The sequence below is a fragment of the Hypomesus nipponensis genome, chromosome 28, assembly GCF_054491055.1.
Source record: "Hypomesus nipponensis isolate SF chromosome 28, ASM5449105v1, whole genome shotgun sequence".
Taxonomy (NCBI): Eukaryota; Metazoa; Chordata; class Actinopteri; order Osmeriformes; family Osmeridae; genus Hypomesus; species Hypomesus nipponensis.
The window spans coordinates 12,613,047-12,640,000 of NC_140388.1; the positions used below are offsets into that span (position 1 = coordinate 12,613,047).

A 26,954-nucleotide genomic window follows, 5' to 3' on the forward strand; every position below is an offset into this window, starting at 1 on the left:
GTATAACAAGCTGTGAAAAGTCTCCTTGTGATTCAGAATGTGACGTGGCTGTGTTGAAACGTATAGTTGAAGCCTACATTGTTTTTGAAAACGGTCAGTTAAATGTCTGTCTGGAGTTTATAGCTCAGTGGTAGAGAACTAGAATATTGGGAATCTGATTTTTTACATGGGTAAAAGTGGCAACTGAAGGAGTACATTGTCTTTCTACTAAACAGTTCACCCAGAGCCATAAAAAAAGAGTTGCGACACTTCCATAGACTTCCATTGTAATCGAAGAATGCGGAAGTAAAGCGTGCCATGAGTGACCTATAGTTCCAAATGTTGTATATTTCCAACGTTCAACCTCATTCATTTTCTGAGTTTCGAAAGCAAGTTAGCTGGTAAATTGATCATAGTAAAAAAAAATCATATTTGTTTCATGTTTTCAACACATTAGTGGACCTCTTATCAATTGTTATTATACTGTTTTATATAGCCAGCTTTAATTAAAGTTTATCGTAAGATGAAATATTTTTCTATGGCTCTGAGTTCACCCACGTTGTCTTATTGGAGCGAGTCTGACGCATGCTTAGCTCTTAGGGCCAAGAACAAGACTCCATGCATTTGCTGTTACTACCACATTCAGCCTCCTCTCGTAGGCTTACCGTTGGTGACCCGGTTAGAAAATATTTTCATCACTTTAACGGTAGTTTTTTTTTCGTAATTCAAAGACATGGCCAGAACCACGGGCATTTTTGACAATTACTCACCATCTCCCATTAACACCCACAACAATTTTACCCACTAAAAAGCACAGTCTCGCTCTCGCCGTCCTCACAATTGTCCGCAGAGATTTTTAATCTGTCACCACATAGAGCCCTCGTATTTGTCATCTTTCGGGAACAGGATTAGTTGTTTTGCCATCAACACAATTGTCTATTTGTGCTGTAAACTGAGCTGCATCCCATAGCCCCAGATGGTAGATTTGATTTCCAAAGCCAGGGAGAGAGGATGGCTGAGGGGTGTGATTGATATGGATATGTGTTCAGGGACAACAGAGATAGAAGGTTATAGAAAATCATGAAGAATCGAATTATTAACCAAAGTCTCAAAGAGACTCCAAAAATAAGGATTTAAACTGTGTTTTGAATTTGGACCACAATTTTGAAAGAATTTATCACAAGCAGATGTGTTGCACAAACCCTTGAGTTTTTAAATATACAGAGAGACAATGGCTGGTGTTTTCTAATTTAGTTTCCAAGTTTCTTTGGATGGCCTGTTTGAGTGAAACAAAAGTGGAAACCAGTGACGAGGCCCTTTATATCGGTTAAAGGAATGTTTACCTTTCCAGTACATTTATAGTCAACATTTCAACAATACAAGTTCTCAAATGGACTTTTATGTTCCCATAAAAAAAGGCTGATGTGTCCAGTATTTTCATTTTTTTCAGACCATTACTAAATGAGTCTATGGTTACATTTAGGTCTTATAACTCCATCCTTCCAACGCCACACCCACCCTCTGGACTCCTGTAAAAGCAGTCAACTCCCAGAAGATCATTGATTGGCTGCACTGCAGAAGCCGTCAATACATCTTGACCCAGTGGGGCCATAAAGGTACGTCATACCAGATGTCCAGTCTGACGCAAAGATGTGGAACCACACACACACACACACACACACACACAACCATGCACACACAGGGGGTTCTCCATTACTGTAAAATACAAAAAAACTCATTTTAGTTCACACTGTGAATCTTGAATCGGTGTGTGGTTGAATGAAACTCATTGAGCCATAGTGTGGTGTTGTGAACCCAGTGAAGCATGCTAGCTAGTAAATCATTGAGGGGACTGTGGTGGTGAGGTGGGTACTGAGAGAGGTCACTGGCTGGACGTCAGGTGTGTGTGTGTGTGAGTTAGGGGGCGTCATTCCAGAAAGCCCTTATTCAGCACTTCTCTTCTGATTGGCTGACTACAGTCTCACTACAGACACAACCATTAGCTAGATTGTGTGATGAAATGTATAATATTATTAGCACACCCCACAGTACGTTGTCACTGTACGTTGACAGTTAAGTTGCTGAATCTTGAGTTGTCTGAGGTCTAGAGTTTACCAGAGAATTCACTTCAGAGTAAAGGCTATTTAAACTTGTTGACGTTGAAAGAAGTAATGTGAGCTTGAATAATGCTTGTAGTAAGCAGTTGACTCAGCAACTGTGGTGGAATTCATTTGAAGAAGAACAATAATCGGTCTCATATCCTCAGACAATGATGATGTCACTGGTGTGACACAGAGTGTACCGAGGAGCAAAGTACAGGACAGTCACATGACCAGAAGACTGATTGTTCAACAGGAACTGAATGAGCAGGAAACAGTTCAGAAACCTGCAGAGTGGTTTAACAGTTATCAAAGAGAACGGGTTTCTCTGATGTGAGAAAAGATGAAAACAATCTCTTTCCCCAGATATTGTTTGTGTGTTGTAATTAGAGCTATAAATGACATTCTGGTGGGAGAGAACAGACTCTGAGACACAAAGACAAAACCAAATGAGTGTGTGTGTGTTTATGTCTGTGTGTGTCTGTGTGTGTGTGTGTGTGTGTGTGTGTGTGTGTGTGTGTGTGTGTGTGTGTGGGAGGCAGCCAGAGGGGGCGTGGGTCGTCAGCATTTTTCAGACAACATGAATGAGGCCCCACCAAAGAGCTTCCTGTGCAAGAGGGGCTATAAAAACAAAAAGAGGCTCAAGAATGCCGACTGCTCCCCGTTCCTGCCCCTCTTGCCAGGTACAGCTCTCCTCCACCCCTGAGGGGAGGTCTGGAGGGATCAGGGCTCGGGGTCAAACGCTTGTCAGTGGATCAAAATGCAACCGTGACTGAAGAAGGAATGCTTGAGACATGCATTTTCACATGCGTTTTTAATGGGTGACTTGAAGTTGTGGTTTTCTTCAATGTGATAATGATGTTAGTGTAACTGCAGTCAATAGGTGCAGAAGACCTAAATATTCCTTACAAATACAAAAACAAGTGTAGTGGAGGGGAAATGCAGATTGAACATATTATTTCCTGGGTGAGAAGGAACCTGCTCCACCCATGTTTCCTCCCAATTGTTCGGCTACCTTTGTATGTCAATCAACAGCAGCCTCGGCCTGAACAAACGAGAAAAGACCAACATAAGGATTAGCATTAGAAGCTTATGAAGCTGATGTTCCATGTGCAGGACACCTTGTTATACAGTACAGTTGTGTTTTCAGGCATGCATCAGGTTCTTAATAAAAGGATCTGTTTGTAATCAGATTTCCATAGAATAGAATGACAAATTTACCTGTAGGGATTTGTTAACCCCGTAGCGAATACGGGTGGCTAGGTGCTCACAGTTGTTGTCAAATACATTGTATTTTCCAGGACCATTACGCAAAATGTCTGCAATAGTTGTTTTCATCTCTTCTTCAGATTTTGGAATATGCTTCCCATCCAACTGATTATTGACTTTGCCACCAGGCTTGAGCGGGCCTTCCACTTTAGTGGCTGCTCCTTTACTTTTTGATCCAGGTTCACCTAAAGAAAAAATTTAACTGTCAAAGCCAACCTTTCCCCATGCTTAGATTGATCCATTAAAAACCCAACTGGGTAATTATATGTAAAAATAATAATGTGATATAACTAACAATTAACTCAAATACGTCTGGTTAATAAACAAAATATACAAGAGACAAGTACATTCTACAGTGTACAGTTATCTACATACGTTTAGATGTGTTATAGCTTAGTAAGATGGAGGCTAGTCAGAGAAAAATGTCTCTGACTAGGAGTTGAAGTTTCACTTTCCACAGAGTATCACTGTACCTGTGAACTCAACAGCCATGTCAGTTCCCTTTATCCTTCCCAGTGTACACTGCCCAGTGTGTGTACAATCCACGAGAGTATGAAATTAGGTCTCCAAACTTCATGGCCTAGGAAATTGTTTTAACTTTAGGAAAATATACAAACCAACCAAATCCTATCAACTTGTACTTCCATGTAGGACGATGAACACATAATAGCAGCTTTAGTACAAACTGAAAATAAAGTATTACAGCACCATAGCTTTCACTATGCCTGTATAGTATTGGAAAAACAGTACATACCGTAGTTTTAAGTTTGAAATCTGAAGATTGTAGTGACAAGGATCAACGGACAGAACACCACAGCAGAATTCCTTAGCTGCAACTTCTACAATGACTTTGAACTAGTCCACTGCTCATATACAAATGAATATTCATTTGTTCAATGGAAGTGTCCTCCTCTTTCCCCAGAAATATAAAAATGCACTTGTTCACATCAAACATCATCGGCTGCTATTATTATAATGAGCTTCTCCCTTGCCGCCATTGGTAATATTTTCTTGGCTGTGGTTCTGAGTCTGTGTAACTACAGTAGCCTATACAGTTCAAACGCTGTGAATGATCTCTGTAGGTACGTATAGCCTTAATCTGATGTTGGTCGGTGGGCACTTTAAATGCAGACGCTGAACATTGCGTGTAAGTGAAAACATTCAGATTCTGTTACAATAATCCTAAAACAGCAAGTCTTTGCAACCTTGCTCTATAAAACCAAGCATCAACACAACTTTATAAGGTCACTTTTGCTGTGTCAAATGTGTCTCTCCACTCCTACAAACCAAGTCAACATTGCATCATGTTCTTATCAATGGTCATGAGGTCATTGTATTGTCTGGTGGGCTGTGGGAGGAGCCATGTCTCCTGTTCTGTGGCCAGTGGAGGCTCAGAAAGAGGGCTGGGTCAGTTTAGCCCACTCACCCAGCTGGATAAACTCACGCCCTCATGGGGATTACCAGTCTGATTTGCTTAATTATGCATTGCCACTTCCCGCTAAACCCCAGAACAACTAGAAACGATTATAAATGATCAAAGATAACAGTAGAAAATGTTTTGATTTGTTGGACAGGAATAGTGATTAGCTCCCCCTTTTTTTATACTTTTGTATTTCGGAGTAAACTACTCCCTGGTCATAGAACTATTCTGAGCATGTGCCCTATGTTGAAGCACAGATTTGGTGTCTACAGTCTGAAGAGAAGGGGCATTATCGACGCCATGCTCTCCTATCTGTCGTCTCTGTGCAGTCTCTAACCCTGCAGCCCTCATCCTAACAGGAATACCAGGGAGCTCACATGAACAGAAACAGAGAAAAAACAGTGGAGCAGAGAACAGCAGGGTCTGCAGGTAACTGGACCCTGACACAAAGGAAGCAAGACATGGGAGTAGTTCCTGCTCCTGACACGATTACTTGAGACAATAAACGTACAATTAAATGTGTTCCATAGAAGCACCATCAGTGACTGGTCGAGCGTGTTGGGGTTTCCATGGTAAAGAGGACCCGTGTCCGAGGACAGCCCGTCACAATCTTATGAATCACGGGAGAGAAACCAGATCACCGCTCACGCTTTTTACAGAGAAATCAACGCAGTGTAATAAGACGCCAAACATTTCACACACAATACCTTCAGCATGAGGCTTATAGGATTACCTGGGAGCGCACCTTGACAACAGCAGGGTTCTCACTAAGGGACCTCACCAGACGATGTTTGGTTTGGACTGTTAACAAAAACCAAGTTTCAGTGGGAGAGGTTTGGGGCTTTCCCAGAAGAGTAGAGCTCCGCGCCAGAGGACAGATCCCTCCAGACTCTCCTGTCTTGGCTCATGCTCTCTCAGACAGCCCAGCTTGTCGTCAGGGAGCTTGTCGTCAGGGAGCTTGTCGTCAGGGGCCCACAAGTCTCCCAGACGTAATTGAAAACAGGCAGGATCTGCTGAGCAAAGGAAAACCCAAGCACATTCCGAGAGCGCGAACTTGAGTGCACGAAAAACGTGGGTTGAGAAGTGAGGTTTTTTCCCTCTGTGGAGGAAAGACACGAGGAAAAAGACGTTTTTGTGCCGACGTAGTCGTTTGGCTGATGTTGTAAGATTTTATCAGTTGCGGAGGCCTTGCAGTGTATACACAGTGTGTGAATACACTGTTAGCCCCGTAAGCGGGAATTCAATTTCAGCTCAATCCTAGGACACTGAGTCACAATGTGCAAGCACTTAAATGATTAAACCTTCAAGCTGATAAAAGTGTTGAACACATGCATATAGGAATGTACTTGCACACAAGTATATTTAGTAGAGATTGTTTGAACCTTTCATTCATATGACGTTAGTATATCATTGTTTGGTCATGTGGCCTTGAAATGTCCCTTCACTGGTCTGGGAATCAAACTGATATTAGTATGAATTGATATCCTGGGATCATTAGTACACACTTACTCACAGAAAGACAGATCCTCTTGACCAATTTCTGTGTCTAGTTTCACACTATCTTTCAGAAATGTCAAAAGAATGTGAAGTAAGTAATGCACATTCTCTTCCTCCACCGGTCACGTGGAACCGGGGAGCCCTAATCAACTTGGGCAATGACAGGAAACGGTGTTCAGACGAATACAATGGCATTGTGTGTGAAATGACCACGGCCGGTTGGCATGAAGGCAAAGCAGAACTCTCTTGTTGCAAAATAAGTCATTAGTCCTGCCAACGTGAACTTGTCAAAGGGCTGAGAGTTTGTGTAGGGTTCTATGAGATAGAAGAGACTGAGGTGAAAGATATGTCATGCTGGTTGTACTTGCTTTCTAGAAAAGCAGGCCTGCTCAATCTATTTCTTTAAACCACCCAAGACACAAACAAGCATGAAAATAAATGTTTTCAAGGCGTTTTTGCTTTTGGCTCAAGCAACCACCATTGAATGTGAGGGCGGGACAGGAATTCCATGTAATCTGAGTTTGAATCTTGAGACTCTAATTCAATCATTATGAAAACATGCTGGCTGCCAGCTTATAAAATGAATGTTGTTTCGAGGGAAGTTTATCTGCTAACCTTCTTTTATTGTAGTTAACGGTATTTATTGGTATTCATTCTAAGGTATTAAACCTACAGATATAAATAAATTCCATGTGTGATCAAGAGTCACTGTATAACTTAAGAGAAAACCCAAAATCACTTGTTCTTGTCACGGCTCACGCACAGAGGTAGACCCAGATGCAGAGTAGTCGGGGACAGGCAGGTCAGTACACAGGCTGGCGGCGAAGGTACAATCCGGTATCAGGTAGAGTGTGGTCGTCCAATCAAGGTCTAAGCACGGGAAATCTGAGCCCAAAGCAGGAACAGAACAGGTAACAGGTACGCGGGAACCCTCGGTAGAAACACACAAGATGAACTGGCACAGGACAAACATGACCCAACGGACTAAATACCCCACTAACGAGCAGACGAGACACACCTGGAGGAGGCGGGGCCAAACAAAACAGGGGAACACACACACACACAGACGTGACAGTTCTCCTGTTGCAGAATGAAGAAAACAGCTGGATCAGAATCTGGGCCAAGAGCCATAAGGTAAATCCATACCTATTGGTCATCTCTATTACTGACAACAGAAGTACTACAGACTTTCTGGGAAATGTGGTGTGGAATCCAGGATAAATTAAAAGATGGAAAGACAAACAGAGACAATCCGCTATGGAACAGCGACGACAACTGAAAAGTCTGTTTTGACTGTGTCCACTTAAATGTTGCCTTTTAGAGGAGACTTTGTGAATGGAATCACTGTTCCCCGCTTGCTATCCTCCTCCAGAGTGTCTTCCTCCTCGACAGTCGCATTTAGTCAGATTTGTCTTCCTGCTGACGAGGAGCATCTGGAAGGCATTTCCTGAAAGGCACTTCCAGGCTGACAGCGCGACACACTTTCTATCTGTGACTGTGGAATGTGCTCAGATGTGTATTGACAGTGTCCTGTCACAAGATACAACCCCCCCTCTCGCCCCCCCCCCCTCCCCCCAAACACTGAAGTATGAATTGTGTGGTCCCAGCACCTTTATAAAACCAAATGGATTTCAAAGCTAAGTTTGACGCTGGTTTAACATTAACAAATTGGGTTAACTGCTGTATTATTGAACAGAGTTGGTGGGAAGGGATGGTGCTAAAAGGGAAACATCCATTTCCCACGGCGTCGATTGTACTGACTGAGAGACAGCCTGAATGGTAGTGTGCTGGGGGTGGAGAGAGAGAGTGTGTGTGTGTGTGTGTGTGTGTGTGTGTGTAGAAATGCTGTCCATCCATAGCAGAGGATTAGAGTTGTGGGCTTGAGTCAGCGGGAGAGGAGAAAGAGAAGGAGGTGGAACAGAGGAGGAAGATGGAAGAAAAGGAGATGAGAGAGAGAGAAGAGGAAGAGAGGCAGAAGGATGAGCGGGAGGAGGGAGGGACGAGGAAGACAAGGAGGAGAGAGGGAGATAAGAGGGAGATAAGAGGGATACCAGTCTGGTAAACGGGGCTCCAGATAGAAGGATGACAACAGCATCTGCCAGCCCCCGGGGCTCTCATTAACTCAACATGAATAATTGAAAGACATACGTTTAATGAAGGGAAGTACTCTAGTCCCTCAGTCCAGGACTTCCTCAGTTTTGGATCAAGCTGAACGCCAGCTTCCTCTGTACGCAGAGTCGAAGGGGAACGCTGTTTCCAGACTGTTTGCGCTTGTCAAGTCGAGAATGCAACGGCAAACAGTACATCCTGTAAGCGATGACATCAACGACAGAGGAAGTCTTGCGGTCAAGTTGATAAATAGAGGAAGGCATTTTCATAGCTACCACCAGCTGGGACCAACTGGTGCTGAGAGGAGAGACTCTCATATCAAATATCCGCTGGTCTCTGTTGGCTCGGCCCGGCCTGCCATCCCCCAGGCCCGGCCTGCCATCCCCCAGGCCCGGCCTGCCATCCCCACGTCCTGACATCCTTCACGCCTAAACTCCCTGCCAGGAACAACAGACTCCCTCTCTCCCCAGTGTCAAGATGGTGCTGTTTGCCCTTGACAGCACCTAATCTGTCACAGACAAGCCCAAGTTCCAGTGAAGCAAACACGTTGAGTTATATGTTAATAACCTGATGCTACCCTGTTCATATTTGGACTGAGGTCATGTGTAAATATCATGATCTTGTTGGTCATGGGGTTATAATCATACATAGGAAAAACATAGCGTCATTGTCTGCAGCTGGTAAAAAAAATATATATATTTACCCTTTGTTGCTCAGTGTGTCTTCTTCTCTGGTGTTTGACCCACGGCTCAGACGACCCAGATGGTTGTCTCATCACCAGCGCTGCCTGGTGTGAAGGTAACCCCAGCTCCTGGTCACTGGCACGCCACGCCAGCCTTCACCCAGGAGGCCTCACCAGCCTGGGGCTGACCCTGGCTCTGCACTATCACAGGCCCAGGGGCAGCCTGGTAGCTCACTGGACAGTGTGTGTATTGTGTACGCTGAGGCCTTACTGTGGTGGCCTGGTTTTGAATCAGGCCTGTTGCATGTCTCTCTCTCTCTCTCTCTCTCTCTCTCTCTCTCTCTTTTGAACATACTTACAATATTGTTTATTTAATCCAAAAAATCGTATTTGTTGGTTTACACCATTTTACAGCTAACTATTGTCTTACATTAGCAACAAGTTACATACAGTACTATATTGATACTACAAACGACAACAATAGCACAAATGTAAAGTGTGTAACCAATTTATTGATTAGGCTACTTCTCCTGTTATATTGTGCAATAAGCAACAGAACCAAACGTAAAGCGTTTCTATAGAATGGTAGTGACACAAAAATCACAGAAAGACGGAAATCCATGGAGGACTGTATTCTGGTTCTCCACTTAACGGTTCATTATGTTCCTGGACTTCAAAAGTAGAATTATCCGTACAGGTGGATCCCAAACTGCACCATCGACTGCATTAGAAAAACAGGCAAAGACGAGCCGTCTAGCCACAAGGCCGGTGACAATTTGTCAACCACAGGGCTGCCAACTGTCACGCATGTCACAACTGTCACACTTGTGGGGGGGGGGGGGGGTCACTCCAAGGTTTTTGAAAAAGTTGGCAGCCCTGCAACCACCTAACTCAAATCAACCTGAACCGTGCGCAAAAATAACGACATCTTCTTAAAAACTATTTGTAATTTCAGGAAACTTCAACATTTATTTCAGTAACTCCGGTGCTTTCTAAAGGCTTCGGTCCTTTAAATCTTGTCAGTCGAGTCCTGTCCTCCGCATTGAATCCTGTAGTCGGAACATCTTAGTACTAATCCTTCACTAGAGAGCGTTTTTCCCTTGCTTCTGTGCGTATCAAAGCCCCAACATCTGTCTTGACCCGGGAGAAAGGTCCCGTTGGAGCATCGCAAAGGGCGACGGCCCTCCGTCTAGCGACGCAAACCAACTCTCAGCTCACGGGTCCAAAAACTGCAGTTGAATACTGCAAAATCGTGCTTCGTAAAAACATGAGTGAATATATTTATACATTTATATATAGAAACCTTTTTATATATATATATATATATATATATATATATATAGATGTTATAAAACAAAAAATGACCAGAGAGACATAATCAGAAGGCACAGGACAGTGGTGACGGCTGCGGTAAACATCCCTGCTGCTAGGATTGGCCTTGTAAGGATTGAGAGATATTAGTGTAGTCGGTTTCATAAAGGCAGTGTGTAAACCACTAAAGAGCACTAACGCTACATTAGCTACACCAACCCATCCATAGAAGTCACTTGTGTTAAAAAAAAACATTTGATTAAAACAGCTTGATAAGGCTTCACCTCAAGCAGCAAAGGTAACTATCAGGTGTACACTATGAACACTGCTCTCTCTTGGTCAAGACTCAGATTATAGTACATGTTTCCACTCCCTGGACTATGCCTACTGACCTAAGCAGGTGTTTACACTGTTGGCTGCCCTTTATCACATCAGATTTCAACTGAAGGCATAATGACCTTGAATATTCTGGTAAGAACATCCGTCTAAAATTTTGCACAATGACTTCCCCTCTTCTGTCGTCACACACCTTGTATAAACAGAAACCCTCTGATCATACAGCAGCCAGGAGGAGTCTGTGTGTCCTAAGATCCAGGTGGACTCTGGGTTGCTGTTGCGGGGCTGCCAGTGTTAGAGAACGTCCACCAAGGCTAAGCTGACTGACAGGAGCAGGTCTGAGAGGAGGAGGGGGGAGGTGTTCCAACACCGGCAGGTCCACCAGACCCAGGCTCGATGCGTAGAGGCTCGAGGCGTTCCTATGCGTTGTCGTACTTCTGTAGGGCTTCCTCCAGCTTCCCCGTGATCTTCTGGAAGAATCCGATCTGCTGCTGAAGGTGGTGCTGCATCTGGGCCTTGTAGTCACGCACGCGGACCTGGTGGAAGTGCTGGATCTCGGCCAGCGTAGCGAAGGAGATGATGTTGCAGCGCTCGCTGACGCCCTCCGCCTGGGGGCCGTCCATCTTGCCCTCCTCCACGTGCTTCTGGCTCTCCTTCACCTTCGTCAGCGCTCCTGTCGGGGGGGGTGAGGGGGAACAAATCTATATGAGCCTTATATAGACCTAAAGCCATGGTGCGTTTTCAGATGTACTTTTAAACAACTTAATTAAAATACTTATTATTACCGAGCAGTAATGATATTCAGGATCAAATGTTTTATATAGAAGCCATAAGTGACGGTGGTTAGAATCTCTCAACCACAGGAACTCATGTGAACCACTTTGGTTCTCAGGATTTCAAGCTGTCCTCATTTTTCTCCTCCCACTTGTAGCTAAACAAAACGTACCCACACCCCCCCCACCTAAAAAAAAAAGTAGAAAAAAAAACTAAAAGTAGCAGCTGCATCCGAAAAATGTGGTGGGAGGGATATCTAACCATAAACTGTGGTGCCTTAATACTTAATCAGCGAGTGAACACAGCCATTGTTCAGATTTTTCTTATTGAACTTCCATCAAAGTTATACAGAAACTGCTGAACATCTCCTGTGTTTTATAGAGAATCGAAACTATGTGGACGTCTCTGTAAGTTGGTTTTGAGTCACATTCAGTGTTGTCAGATACAGTGGTTGCCCAAAACACCATCTTGCTTAGGATGATCTGTCTGCAAAGACCACATCCCAGGTATGTTGACTTTTCAACATATTTCCGTTATCTTATCCTAACCAGACAACGTCACGAGCGTACAGAGTAGATGACTCAGCCTGCGGAGGTGTGACATGGTGGGAAGATACTGAGAGAGGGGCTCTACAGCCACGAGGCCGAGGTCGGATCAACATGTGGGTTCTTTAAAAGACAGGAAGTCATGTGTGTCGCATACACCCTTCACAGCATCTTGCAGATGCTGGTTCTCACCCAACCTGTTTTCACATCCATCCTTGTTACATGTTGTACACGTGTGATGAGATTTCTCTACTTCTGATGAGAACTGCCTGATGATGGGAGAGAACTCGATCCAAGTAGGTTTGATAAAATCCACTTACAACACAGATATAGATGGTTCAATACAACCATTCAGATCTAGGAGCTGGAAACTAGCTTCAGTTCGATTCAGGGCTGGAGGTGTTATCCTAGCTCATTAGCTTCCATCAATAAGCTTGCAGTGTTGACTGTGGCCCGGATAAGTGTGGCTGTTGGAAGAGCGGTCCTGTAGTCATGAGGTGAGCACAGCATGGCATCTCCCCTTGGAGAGGGGCAGGCAAACCTCTCTTTACCTTCAAGGTGGTAAGGTGATATTTAGGTCCCCATTTGACAGTTCACAAAAACAATTGGAAGATTATCTTTTCGTATGGGAGAGGAAGTTCAGTTCACGATCCAGGAGGATCTCTGGCGTCTCTAATGTAGCAGATCAATGGATATATTATATATTATATTATTATATTATATTATAGTTGTTTTATTAGCTGGTTCCGGAACATCTCTCTCTTGCCTCCCACTGCATCTCAAAATGCGGCCTGCTCTCAGAAGGAGCAGCCAGCAGGAGAGGAGAGAGGCTGAGTCTACTGCTCACAGCACCAGGAAAACACACTGACTCTCCCTGAAAAAGAGGAGCCATGCTCCCCCATCCCCCAAAAATCTGCACAATCTGCCTCCTGGCAGCGTCTCCCTCTGCTGAGGGTTAACCTAGATCTGGAAACTTCTCTAACACACAACATGTGAACAAAGAGAGAGAGGGGGGAGAAATAGGGAGAGAGACAGGGGGAGAGAGAGGGGGGGAGGAGGGAGAGAGAGAGAGAGAGAAGGGGGGGAAAGAGAGAGGGGGGAGAGAGAGAGAGGGGGGGAGAGAGAGGGAGAGAGTAAGAGGGGGGTATAAGAAAGAAAAAGAGACAGAGAGACGATGAGTGAGACAGAGAGTGAAAGAGACAGAGACATAGAGTGAGTGAGAGCTGACACATCCGTTTCCTAGACCACAGTCATTCTGAAAGGTGCTCCACCAGGTCACAGGTCTAGCCTTTCCTCTCATGTAAACACATGCAAACCACCCCAGGTGGAAACACTGATTACAATGGAAATGTTGCCTACTTCAGGTTTCCTTACAAACACATACCTACCTAACGTAGAACCAAACAGAGCCCATCACAGCATTATATATGACACCAGATGTATCCACTGTGGAGCGATCTGATTTCATTAGGCGGTGATGAAGGTAGTACTACCTTAATTGCAGTAACTGAAGGTTAACAGTGCTGCAGAGACAGAAGAGAGGAAGTGGTCCTTCCCCTTGTACAGACACTACCTCAGCAACACTGGTTCACCAAGTGTCCAACGCCCAGGCCAGAGGGCTGTCTTCTTGACTTTGACCCCCCAGGGAGACAGACTCAAGACAGCTCGCTTGGAGGTGCCCCTATAGCTCATTGGAAAACTGCGTTTACCATACTCAGGCCTTACGGTAGCAGCCTGGGTTTGAATCCGGCCTGGGCCCTTTTCTGCATGTCTTCCTATCTTCCCCCCCCCCCCCCCCCTCTCTCTCCTCCCCTCTCTCCCCGTCTCTCCTGTCGCACTTCACTTATAAACTATGCAATTAAGCATGAACAAATGCCAAACAAAACAAATATTAATAAAAAAATACAAGGCTGAGAGGAGGAGGGCAGCGCTGCTGTTGGATGTTAACGGTAAGGACTGTTACTTAACCCTGGTTACACAACGTAGCAGTGAGCCTGAGGCAGGACTAGTGTCTCCCCTTCCTGGGTCGTCTACATGCTGTGGGTTTAAACATCTGCTAAAACCACCGACAATCATTTTAATAGACACAAATACAGGTGTGACTACTATAATCTTGTGAAAAACACTGTAGTTATTATTATCAACAATGACCAATCCTTGTGTTTTGCTGTACTTCACACAAGGGATTATCTCACGTGTTTATTACCCTTCCATAGAGATATGAATCAAAAGGGGAATATAAGTTGTATGTAACATTAGAAAGTTCAGATATCTGAACTATGATGAAGCTATGAGCCAACTGTCAACCCCTCGCTCGTTCAACACGGTCCCTGGTGGCCCCTGATCAACAGGGATGGGCATTCCCTCAGGGGAGGGTCACATTACGCCCGTCATTACCATGACGACTACCAGAAACCTGTCTGTCTAGTGTGTTCTGTGTTTAGACGGATGAATAGATACAGGATCTGTTCCTGTCACACGAAGCGTGTTAGAACCAGGATGTAGAGAGAGGACAAGAGGACAAGGATGTGTTTCTGATCAGGGCCCGTCGAAAAGAACAGGGTGAAACGAGACAACATTGTAAAGGACGTTGTGTGGTTCAGAAGACGCCGGCACCTAACCCCTGATGCGTCGAGGCCAACGGGTTGGTTGACCTTTTATCCAGTAGGACGACAGCTCACCATAATACGAACCACACTCAGAAAAGATGATTGAAAAGGATGATTATTTTCATCCGCACGGACCTGTTGCTCTTGTACTAGATCAACTTTAACATGCTTAGTTCCCTACACTTGACCTACTTATGCACTGTGTCTGATACCAGTTTGGTTTGCTAGTACTCCTGTATGAGAGAGGCATAGCTAATGATTGAACACCTAGCCTGTAATAAGTCATCAGTGGTCCACCTCACACAGCATCCCGTTTACAGACACCGTCAAACCAAAGACTATAAATGATGCATTATGATAATGTGTTCACTTGGCAGAGTCTTATTCCCAAAGCGACGTACGAGGGGGGATTTTAACCTCTTAATCTACAGGCAAATGTTCTATCACTGAGCTATTCCCACTCCCACTAGGTAGAATGGACAATATGTCAAATAACTTCCAAGCTCTTGTACCCTAAGAGGGACCTGTTCATCTTTTACAGCTGTAGTTACGTCAAGGTATGTCAAAACAAAGAAAAGGCCAGCGCATGTGGGAAAGCCCAGGAGGTGTGGATGAGCAGCAGCTGAACAGATTCAGACAGACGGAAGCGGGAGAAGAGGGGTCTCCCTGAGGGAGGAAACAATAGTCGGACTTGTGTCAAATATTTACGTTGAGAACTTCCGTCGGGATCTTCTGCAGCAGTTCCCGACCACAGAGTCGCTGGGTCTGAAATCGGGCACGGCTTTTGACCTCAAATACTTCAGTTTAGTGTTAAATCAGTATTTTCCTGCTGTTCGTATTTGTGGACATCAAAAATGTATGTAGTGGCATCCCCCTTACCCTAATTCTGGAATCCTCTACAGGCTGAAAACAACGTCAATCCAATAAGGTGGACTGGATGGACATAATGCATGGATGGAGCATTAATCCGCTTCATCCTTTAATCTAGCCTGACTGCAGCATCCTAAGGTAGGTACTAGTAGGTCAAGGCCTCCATTAGATTGTGTATGAAAGGAGACCCCCTGTACGCTCAGAGAAAAGGGAAGTGCATTCAAACATGGTTGGTCTTTCTAAGACTGTACAAGCGTGAGATTATATAAGGAGTTTGCTCTTGTATCGAGGGCTCGTTTTAAAACGAGGCTTGTCTGCTGTGTGTATGTCTGGGTCTTGCACTTTTTATGGAGTGCTGCTATACAGATAAATAAGGAAGAACCAAGTTCCCTAAACAAAGCATTTCCGCTAACAGAATCGAACAGTTACATTTGTATGTACTGTAAACAGAGGAGGTTTGCCCGCACGATCATGACCTGACATTTGGAAACAATGCAGTGATTATCAGGGCTCTTGTGGGAGAAACAAAGGCAGGAGCTCTCTCTGAAACGGAGCATGTGGGAGAGGAGAGGGGAAATCAGTTACCAACACTTCCAGTAGAGCGGTTTACACTGCAACTCACTCTGTCGTTGACAGTCTTTGCTGGCAACGAGTGGGACTCAGGTTCTCATGCAGCCTATCTGATTGGTCACCAGATGGAAAAACACACAGTGTGTGACCCAGCCGCCCCGCCCATGTGACTTTGCAGTCAAATGAAAACAGGGTGTGGGGCAGTGGTCAACATCCAAAAGCAAACACGGCCTGCTTGTCTCTAATGCAAAGCTGCCGTGACTGACTAATGGGGATGAAGACATACTGATTTTGTCAGCACACCATGTTCACTGACGTGTATTGAGAAAGTGCTGTGACGGTATTTGTACCTTAGTCAATCTTCCAACCTGAGTATTAGAGCATAGGCTGTATATTCTGGCAGGCCACTGTTTAAATATAGGCTAAGTAAATGCTAATGAGTTTCTTATCATTCCAGGCCTCTTTCATCAATCATGATGAGTGAGTGCACCCATGAATGTTATCTTACACTGATTTCCCTAACAGAGGTACCTGTGGAGTAAAGAATCTAATATTATTACCTTTCTGAACATGGATGATATCTGGGTAGTTTGCTAGATGTCCTTGGTACAGTGCTAACAGATCCATCACAGGGTCAAGGTCATGTTTTGGTTGCTCTGCAAAGTACTCTCCGATGGACTCATAAGCCTCCCCAGTGAAAGAAATCGCCTGGTTCAAACCGACAGAATACGGCTGCTGGTCCATTTCGAAGGCTTGACTGAGGACTTTAAACGACTGCCCAACTTTCTGGTATTCCTTCTTAAATCCTGTGATTTGCTTTCGGGCGAATTCGTTGATGGTGGCGTTGACTTGCAAAACGCTGTCGTCCATCTTTTTCGTGAACGCTTTGAAGCCGTCGATTTTGCTCTCGACTTCCTGCAGGTCGAGAGGGGCCGTCGGAGGGCTGATGGTCAGGAAGAAATTGGCCCCCACCATCTCATCCTTCTCAGCCTTCCGTTTGCCCTGCTTCCAGGCTTTCTCGTCAGTGCTACTGCATGTTAGGAAGTGTTGGAAAACATCACACTTGGACAAAACTGGGTGACTGGTCATGTGGTTCATCCACCACGTTAGACCCTTTCTCCTTTTGGAAATGAAGTCTTCCTCAAAGCGGCCAGTGGCTTGTTTCTCTGGGATGTGTGGCACTGAGATGACGGGAAACTTCTCGACCAACCTGGCGTAGAGCCAGTCGAAATGTTTATACCTTCTGTTCACCTGAGTTTGCGTGTGGCTCGGCGTCAGCTTGTAAGCAATGTAACTTTTCATACCTTTGAATTTGGTCTGTTTGGTTGGGTCGTCTATTGTGCACCCGAAAGGATAGGGGTTCTCTTGCCACTCTGGGCCGTACTGACCCAGCACGACACAAATCTTGTCTCCGTCCTTCACAAACCCCGCTGCCTCCCCTAGGACGAACGCCTCCCCCCAGACTTCACAAATGTTGAAAACCTGTTCAGATTTCTACTGACGGTTGCGGAGCTTTTGGCATGTTGAGCGTTACCGCCTCGTAACATCGAAGATGTTGACACCCTGTAAGTAGACGGTCCATTGCCATCGATATCTTGGTAATGTCCACCACTAATGCCAGGCTCGTCTGCTACAGTTGAGCTATCGTCCCAGTCATCATCCCAATCGTCGTCGCTCCCTTGACTCGCCTGATAGCTGTGCTGCTGTTGCCCCGAGGGAGCGTAAGTGTTACACGCCGGTGCAGATGATTTAGTGATGTTCTCAACTTGATTCTTAGTTTTATACGGTGCGTCAAATCCTCCGGTTGGAATATTGGCGTAACGGGATCCCTGGTTACCGTCTCCAGAAGTGCTGTTGTTGTTCAACGTGGAAGCTGTGTCGTCCTTCAGAACCTCAACGTAAGACGCAGGGAACAATCCGCGCTCCCCTTTGCTGTTCGATCCCTCTAACCAGCCTTCAATGTCCTGTTCGCTGTACAGAGTCACAATTTCATTCTCCTTCACTGATATCTCCCCGGGGTTTTCAGAGTTAAAGTCATACAAAGCCCTCGCTTTAAGCGCCATACTTAACATCAACTGGGACGGGATAGCGCCAAATCAACTAGTCAGCCAGCAAACTCTAGCGGGCAGCCTGGACAGTCTAACCAAACTACTGGAAATCTCTGTTTGTAGTTCAGAAGGCCCACTGTGAACGAAAAAATATCTAACATTTACTCCGAGGGGATCTTTCAAAAACACACTTTCCCAGCTTCATAAAACGGAAACGAACTATGTACATTTATGTCCAAATATTCCTCCGTAAAGTTGAAGCGCCTGTAGCGGCTGTGCTCCAGCCCGTGTCATTGCTAACTCCTCGCTCTCTCAACAACCACACGTAGTCAGTCTGAATAATCGAGGGAGGAGCAACAGCTTTTATCAGGCTGCGTAAATCAAGCCCGGCGTTGATCTGATACACATCTGATATGATGTGTTTTTAAATGTAGCATAAATTAATTTACGAGTAGACTGGGCTACTATATAAATAAATACCAATTGTGGTAGCCTACTGTGGATGTATCATTCTAATACAACATCACAAACTAGTTTTGGTTTGATAATTCATGTCATAGTTTACTGGCGTAAACGAGCCTGCTTCATGTGTTTTCATAGGCCAGTAATAGCCTATTGTAGGCTATGAGGCTGCTTTTTCTAAATTTTTCGAAAACATTCTTTAAACATTATTCTTTTAACTGCTTGCGCTCAGTGCGTACCCTAACTTTTCAGGCATGTCAGTTCTCAAATTATAAACGGCATCTGTTTGTTTTTTTTAGTTCAGACTTTAAAGTCAGTCAAGCAATCTTTCATAGTTCTATAATAGGCCTATTACAATTTTGAGGGGGAAAAACTTTAAAAACTAAGTAAAAAAGAGTCGTCTGTCATCAAACATACTTTAATAACATAGGCAAAAACTATTCAAAGGACTTTAATCAATTGTAGACTATAGGCAGTAGTAGCTTACAATGATCAACCAAAACAAAAGAATTAACATCCAGTCAGAGAGTCGTATCCACACCCGTCCTACCCAGGAATAGGGCTCCTTACTGGGCCACCTCCACCCGCTCTTTGGACTCCACCACCAGGATCCCATCCTGACACAGCATTGCTCTCAAATCCCCCGCCCGCTGCAGCGTCTCAGGAAGGGGATATTGTCGAATAAAACTACGAGAAACAAAACCATGTTCGTCCATTCTGGCTCCGTGCTGGGCCTTGACCAACAGCCAGCCCTCATACACCTGAATCAGAACATCCTCGGGTCTGAACTGTGACACGTCAAGGAGCACTTGGTACACAGGCGCTGTTCTCTGCCGGTTGCGGTCGAGCGGTTCTGACTTAATGTCCGGGACAGCGGGGCCTGGCAGTGCGAACAGGTGGTGGTCCTCCACGAAATCCTCCAGATCACCTTCTTCAAAATGTTTCTGGTAGCGCACAGGACAGCTCACCCAGTGTGTCACGGCCTCCATGGCTGCGTCCTGTCAGACGGTAGTGGCGTTGCTGTGGTGGACCGAGGCTGACAATGCGATGAAGTCAACAGGACCTATATTAAGGACAGCGTTACCCAGGGGTCTGTGTGTGTGTGGAAATAGAAGTCTGTTTTTAGAGCTCGCCACGGTGCAGGATAAGATTGCATGGACACAAGGGAAGCCCTTGGCTTGGCAAGACATGTTGTTTGTGATAGAAACAGTAGGTTAAGTGTTACACGAACCTGAGAAACTGCAAATATGGCTTGCAACAGATGTGACATTTCTGATTCGTTGATCCATTTGTGTTGCAAAAGTGAGTGACATGGTCCTAAAACAATCCAATTGGAACATTAGGCTGAATATGATTAAACACGTAGGCTATGTTTTCAATATGATACGTTGCATTATAAACGGCATCATAGCGTGTTTTCTGTGTTGGATAAGTAATTTTGGAGAACTGTAGGCCATGTGTAGCCTACGTTCAAGTATCGCAATTACCAAAACAATGTGAAGTGTAGATAAAACATACTCGGGTGGATCCTGCCCTCTGGTGGCCAGAATGAACAGGCTTCGGATGACGGTTGTTTTATGGCACATAATATTTGAGGCTTCAGAAGTTTATTTACAGCTCATAAACTGCTCCAGTCATAACTAATCAAGGTTATCCTTTGTTTCATACGGCTCAATGGATATATAGTATTATCACGACAGCGAATTTGCGCCTAAGAACTCTAAAAATAAAACAGTGTGATTTCTTCACCACCCACATATTCAGTTGAGAGATGCTTCATTTATAGCACACCACATACATTATTGAACACAAGTGGGGGCTTCAGGGAGTGAATTATAATTCAGCATTCAGTCTGCATAAAATTATAATGGGACACGTGATTCCTTCCTCTCTCATCATTACATTTCATGTAAGGCTCCCAGAAAAGCCCGTGAAGTGGAAACCTACCTCTTTCATACCCAGTGATGGAGTCTGTAGCTTAAGATAGATAGTGACGCTTATGACTCTGCCTGTGGGCTGGAAAATGTAGCATGCTAACGAGTGGACTCTTTCAAGACCGAGCAATGATGTTGTAATATAACTTATCTCATGATAATGTTGTTATGTCTTTGAAGTATTAAACATATATAGCCTATGTAGTCAAAACAGGGAATGGTGTTGAAAAATAAATAAAAATATTATATATAGGCTATAAATAGGACTATTTTTTCAGTCACAGATGCAATGAGATGTACAGTAGCTAATTGATGTCCATTTATGAAACTTTCCTTTCATAAATCTTACAAACTTGTACCGGCAAATGACTCAAATGTTCACCATATTCTTTATTCGTAGCAACCTTTGAAGAGCATTCCTCCCTAAATTACGGAGGCGTTCCCTTTACCGAATGAAAATAGGACCATGTGTTTGGTCAGCTGATCATGTTACGTACAGAAAAGCTATGAATGACGTAGCGTTGTAGTTTCCTCGACCAAGCACTGATATTATGAGATAAATCTGGACCGTAGCCGGTGGACGAGGCTCTCTCCAGCCCAAGTGCTGTAGCACAAGCGAAACGAAATATATTCGTAGATATAAGATATAAGTCGATATTCCTTTCAAGCTTGATTTTATTTTGCCCCATGAAAGGTGGGGAATACAAGAGGGTCCCTTTAATGTAACACCGGAGAAAGCTACATTTCAAAACCAACTTGCTCGAAGTGTCGCTTTTTTGTCACAGTACATGGATTATCTGGTAAGTGTTTTTTTAATGTTAGTGTACCGTTATTGACGCTGTGTATTTTGGGGTGGCATGACGCTGGTTTTTCGCCAGGTGTTCACCTTTTTTGGCGAAGCCTTTTGATAGCCTATTTCTGTTATCAACATGCATTTGCGAATTTAAACGTTTAGCTAAACGTTTTTCCTGAAAATGTTGTGATGGTTGACTTTCAAAATAGGATACGTTAAAATATTTTTTTCGCCCTGTAATGCTTCTATACTGTCACCCGTCATGTTATTTACCGCCATAAACACCGAATGTAAACACTTGGTGTCATGGAGTTGCAGCAAGCTGCTTTTATTCAACTACTAACGCTACACCATTACCATACCATAACTTCAGGGCAGCTTTAAGTGTCACACATGTGCAGTTTCAATTGAGGTGTACTTTCTTGAGGCAAGTTCGTAGCAGCCTGAATGCAGGCAGGAATGTAAAATTGCTAATGGAATGTGTGATTGTATAAATATTAGGTGTTCATATTTTCCAGTGCTATTTCCCGTGCTATTACCCGTATACCGGCTACAAAACCAACTTTGGACCTAGAGATTACGTTCTTGGGCCTTTGCCCACCGTCTAGGGTCGTGATTGGCACTGCTTTATCTGTGCAACAATAGAGAGGAAGTTTAGACCCATAGGGTTTCCATGGGAAATATGACCACAGGAAGATGAAACGAGCACAGCCAATGTATAAACTCAGAGTAACATACCCACACACACCAGGTTGATCATGTACTGCACAGAAGGAAACGTGTGACCTATAAAGACCTTTGAACTCTTTGGTCATCAGGGCACTCGCTGTGTGGTCGTAGTGGAGCAAAGTTATATCAACTCTGTTATCATGGTTCCCACGTAATCTGGCTTGTCATTGTTTATAAACGTAGGGTCCTGACTTTAGTGTAGCGAATTTGATCAAACAAAGACCACCATGGAGTTCCAGTCTCCCAAATGGTTGTGGTTTGGGAGTATTGAGATGTTTATGGGGGGAAAAAACGGTTGGTTATGAAAAAGTAAACATTGGAAGTGTAGAAATTCAGGTTATGAGAGGATTCTCACTATCTTGTCTCTTTGTCTGACATTATTGTGACAGGATTCTGCCAAACAGTTTTCACTCAGCTAGTTACACCAGTTTGGCCCACATTGAATACAAATAGTTCTCAGGTTTCCAGATAAAAGGATTCAACTAGAACCAGTCCAATTGGACACATAAGAGCACAACTCAATACAACAATACAAACATTGTCAATAGCCCTCATGCTCAAAGGCACACGTTTGTATGCTTTCAGACTGCTGTTGTCAGGAAAAGCACAGCTGTAACTCTGTAGACTTTCCGAGCCAAGCTTTCGTCTGTCCTCAAAGGTCAGGAACTCCTCTCCCACTGTGCCATGCTGGGGATCTGGCTCCAGACCCAGGCTGCTCCAGACCCAGGCTGCTCCAGACCCAGGCTGCTCCAGACCCAGGCTGCTCCAGACCCAGGCTGCTCCAGACCCAGGCTGGTCCAGACCCAGGCTGCTCCAGACCCAGGCTGCTCCAGACCCAGGCTGGTCCAGACCCAGGCTGCTCCAGACCCAGGCTGCTCCAGACCCAGGCTGGTCCAGACCCAGGCTGGTCCAGACCCAGGCTGTGGCCGGCCTCGTTATGAAACATCAGTAAACTGACCTTCACTATCAAACTCTCACTCAGATTGATAGTGGTGATTCTAGTCTACTCGTTTGGTTAAAAAAACGAGTTGGTTAAACACTGAAATGAATGTTGGTAAAACATGCATGTTGTATTCTGTAGTTTGACGAGTGGTTGTTGTCAAATTTGTGTGTGTACACAGAAGCAGGATATTGGGATAACTTAGGCAGGCTATGCTACAATTGATTGATGCATCCGATAGACACAGTTTCCTGTAAAGTAACAGAATCACGTTGTTAAAGTAAGTCTGCAGCGGGGGGCATGGTGTTAAAACAGTAACTAACATGAACACAAAGGCTACAAAGTCCAGGAAGTGATTCAGTTCTTTCTGGTTCCACACTTTGACACAACCTTTTCCAAACTCCAAGTGCACAATGTGGTGAATCTCAGGCCCTGGAAGGTCAACTACACCTACTAGGGCGTTTTTTATCAAAAAATACTATAGCCATTAATTACTGCTTTGACTTTATGTTGTGTTAAAGTGGAATGTTTGAAAATGCATATTTATTTTTAGTTAAAATATTTTGGACCTATGACATATGCCTTTTCCTGATGTCACAGAATATATTGTGCCAGTCTAAAGATGGAGACCAAATCGGTGTACAGTATATGTTCTTTAGGTTAACTGACATTTGTTTACTAGTAATTAGTCTCTATTGATAAATATAGATATATTAAGATTTTTTTTTAAAGTTTCAGGAAAATGGCTTTTTCTGTTTTATAGCATTTCCAACCTGTATAGGTTCCGTCTGGAATTCAAAGCACGCTTGGCTGGCCTGGATTCAATGATGACATCCGGCCCACACTAGCCAGACAATAGCTGCTCTCTCTCTCTCTCTCTCTCTCTCTCTCTCTCTCTCTCTCTCTCTCTCTCTCTCTCACCCTCTCTCTCTCTCTCTCTCTCTCTCTCTCTCTCTCTCTCTCTCTCCCCTCTCTCTCTCTCTCTCTCTCTCTCTCTCTCTCTCTCTCTCTCTCTCTCTCTCTTTGGACTAGCTGTCGACCACTCTCTTTCTCCTGGCTAGCTCGCCTGCAGACATCCGAGTCATCGTCAGTGGGCATGAAACTAGTTAGCCTTCTGCAAAGTGAGTTAATGTGAAGCTGAGACGTTTTGATCAGTGGATTAGTTTCTTTTTTCAAATGTTTGTGATGAGTAGCTGATGGTTGATGTTTTGGTGACCCAGTAATTGCTTCTTTTTCAGTTTGGTGAAGAAGGAAAAAAGACCCTTTTCTAATATCGGTTTATTACATGGCCTGTAGTATTGGATGAAAATGAGCAATTGCTTTTTGTCTGCTGGAAACCAGATGAATCTATCAAGGCAAATGCACGTGTTAAAGATCTCCATAAAAGGCGCCCTGTAATCAGATCCCTTGCAGTTACAAAGAAGTTGTTCCCTAAATACCTCCTGTGTAAGTGGAGATGCATGCCAGTACTTCAGCCCTGCTGTACTTCAATCTATGGTATCCTGGGTCTACAGCATCACCTGAGGGGGCCTTGACCAATGGGGGTGGACCTGATGGTAAAGCACTTTACCTGTGCAGGAGCTCCTGGCTGCAGATGCCTTCAGGGACCTTTAATTGTTTCCTGATTTTCTAGAAGAACTTCCTCCTAAACTGTCGTTGCGAGAGCAACAACATTTTTGTGAGTTCTTATTAGGTTGGAGCAAGTGGCACCCCCAGAAGTGTTCCATGGGAGTGGCCTGACGAGGCATACAGGATATCTTGGGGTTGCACACCAAAATCAAAAGTCATAGCTGAATTTCAGGTAGTCTGTAATGTTGTTGTAGTATATAGGCTAGTGGAAAACGATGTCAACGAGACATAGTTGTGACATGAGACATGAGAGGTGAGGAATGGCATAGTGACCTGTACAGTTAACATTTTGAGCAATACAAGAAAAAAACTTCCAGGCGACATGTGACTCGGGTGGGTGGCCCAGGGGGGGCCAGTGATTGTATCAGGGTGGTGCCGCTGGTTGGAGTGCCTCAACAAAGGACCAGGGACATAAAGGGACACTCTGAATTGGACTGGTCGGTGGAAGTTCATTGGCTCTCTCCGGGACATGTGACCTGATCCGACCTCATTGTTGTCTCCCAGGTCCTAGTACTGGAAAGTTCCCCTCGCAATGTCATGTGGTTTTTCCCTCATCAGTTTCATATCTGATAACATCTGCCATGGGCAGATTCCAATCCAAACATCACAAATATTTAGCTCCCATGTGATGTCGTGAACTCCACATGAGCTTGTAGGTCTTGTTGATGAAATTAGTATTTTTCATTTTTGGTTGTACAAAACAGGTTTTCGTTCAGTTTTCATTTTTATCAGACATTTCTGTAAAGTGGTATTGTGCTAATATGTTGTAGATAGCCCTATCGTAAACATGTGACTGACTTTTAACTTCTAAATTGGGTACAAAATCAAGAGGTGAAGATTGATCCTTGTTTTTGTATCCTCATTTAAGGATAAGACGACAGTAGCGTCTACACATCCTCAACGTCAACAAGCAATCCTGACTGACTGTACGTTTGGGAAAGATTTGGCTTCCTCAAATTATCTTATTCACGAGTGGGCAGATGGAAATACACACCTATTTGTTTGATAAAAGGCTCCCCTTCCCACTTTTATGGACAGCAGTGTTTTCACACTTCAATCAGATGTGTGTGCGTCCTTGCGCGCACGCCTGTGTCTGCCTGTCTGTGTAGTAGATGTGTAATGGTGACTAATCCAATTTACGGTCTTATTTCAGAGTCCTGGCTATCACTAAGCCTTTAATCTCCGTGAAGATACACCCAAGCAATCTAATATTGGGGCTCCACCGCCCAAATCTCCCTCTCTAATTTGCGTTGTTTTTATTTTTTATGAATGAATACTCGAGCTCCACCCCCTCTTCTTCTCCTCCCTCCCAACCCTCCGCCTCCTCTCAGCCACAAGTTAGGGAGAAACGTTTTTCTGTCGGACTAGCGGTGGATCCCTTCACCGTCTGACCACGTTGCTGGCTCACTTGAATCGGCTGGTTATTTTGCTCCACTGCTCCTCTGCCTGTTCCTCTCTCTCTCTCTCTCGCTCTCTCTCTCTATCTCTCTCTCTCTCTCTCTCTGTCTCCCCTGCTCTCTCTCTGTCTCCCCTGCTCTCTCTCTCTCTCTCTCTCTGTCTCCCCTGCTCTCTCTCTCAAACCTCCTCCCCCCTTCGCTCAATTACTACAGGCTTGCTTAGCTTGTTTGTTGCCGGGGGTAACGGGCTGTCGCCGGGGACAATGTCGGAACACATGCAGCTTTCCTTAGCCCTGTGTAGGATTGGGCTGTACACGGTAAGCAAAGACATACACACGTATATATCGATAGCTCTGCTAGCTGCAGTCAGATGTGTGTGGGTGAGATTGATGTATTGTAGTTTTTTTCCGTACAGCTTGTGTGTGTGTGTGTGTGTGTGTGTGCGGAAGCAGTCACTGCCTGGTCAATGAATGGACCTGCAAGTGTTGAAGCAAGCATGCCAGTTATGGGCACGTTGAGTACAGAGCTCTGAATGTTTAAAACTGAAAAAATAATTGGTTATGTATTCACTTTGCTCCAGGGACACATGCACGTTTACACAGAAATATGTAAATCTAGTTTAATTTTCTTGCATACAGGTCGTTTTTCCAGTAAGATCTTATCGACAGTGTTAGTGTCTGTGACGGGTTTTGGTGTCGGTACGTTGAGACTGATGGTGAAGCTGTGGCGTGGCTTTTGATGTTGTTGTTGTTGTTGTTGTGAAGAGCGAGGCGCCCCTGATCCTGGAGAGGTGAAGGATTAGCAAAGCTGTTGATGGAAGCTTGACCGACGGCTGGTCTAGAAAGGAAGTGATGTCTACTGAGGAAGCTGATAAATGTGTCATGACCTTAGTCCATCGTCGGTGGAAAGACTGAAGGATCTCTTTTCAACCTTCTGCGTAGTAGACTGAAGT

The 26,954-nt window shown here is 44.5% G+C and overlaps 3 protein-coding genes and 1 long non-coding RNA gene across 5 annotated transcripts in view; 1 reads left to right on the forward strand and 3 right to left on the reverse strand.

The window, feature by feature from the left end:
* Positions 1 to 2,877: 2,877 nt before the first annotated feature.
* LOC146220115 (uncharacterized) lies at positions 2,878 to 4,445 on the reverse strand. The gene is made up of 4 exons (XR_014751077.1): positions 4,102 to 4,445; positions 3,821 to 3,927; positions 3,300 to 3,532; positions 2,878 to 3,123 (listed from the first exon to the last, which is right to left on the reverse strand). It is a non-coding gene; the product is annotated as an uncharacterized LOC146220115 (long non-coding RNA).
* A 5,102-nt stretch (positions 4,446 to 9,547) lies between these two features.
* snx18a (sorting nexin 18a) lies at positions 9,548 to 18,456 on the reverse strand. The gene is given in 3 exon segments (XM_084694653.1): positions 9,548 to 11,375; positions 16,631 to 17,524; positions 17,527 to 18,456. Coding segments are annotated over 3 exon segments (1,764 nt in total). The 5' UTR covers positions 18,143 to 18,456; the 3' UTR covers positions 9,548 to 11,121.
* Positions 18,457 to 18,984: 528 nt separating this feature from the next.
* Positions 18,985 to 19,632, reverse strand: hspb3 (heat shock protein, alpha-crystallin-related, b3). Its single transcript, XM_084694656.1, has one exon. It carries the CDS (start codon positions 19,567 to 19,569, stop codon positions 19,147 to 19,149), a length of 423 nt encoding a protein of 140 aa, XP_084550782.1. The 5' UTR covers positions 19,570 to 19,632; the 3' UTR covers positions 18,985 to 19,146.
* Positions 19,633 to 21,059: 1,427 nt separating this feature from the next.
* arl15a (ADP-ribosylation factor-like 15a) overlaps positions 21,060 to 26,954 on the forward strand; it is a 74,759-nt gene continuing 68,864 nt past the window's right edge. The window contains exon 1 of one of the 2 annotated variants that reach the window (XM_084694655.1): positions 21,060 to 21,314. In XM_084694655.1, coding sequence (XP_084550781.1) covers positions 21,303 to 21,314 — 12 coding nt within the window. In that variant the 5' untranslated portion in view covers positions 21,060 to 21,302. Of the gene's footprint in view, positions 21,315 to 25,988; positions 26,320 to 26,954 lie in introns of those variants that run through there. The other variant, XM_084694654.1, reaches the window with a different exon arrangement.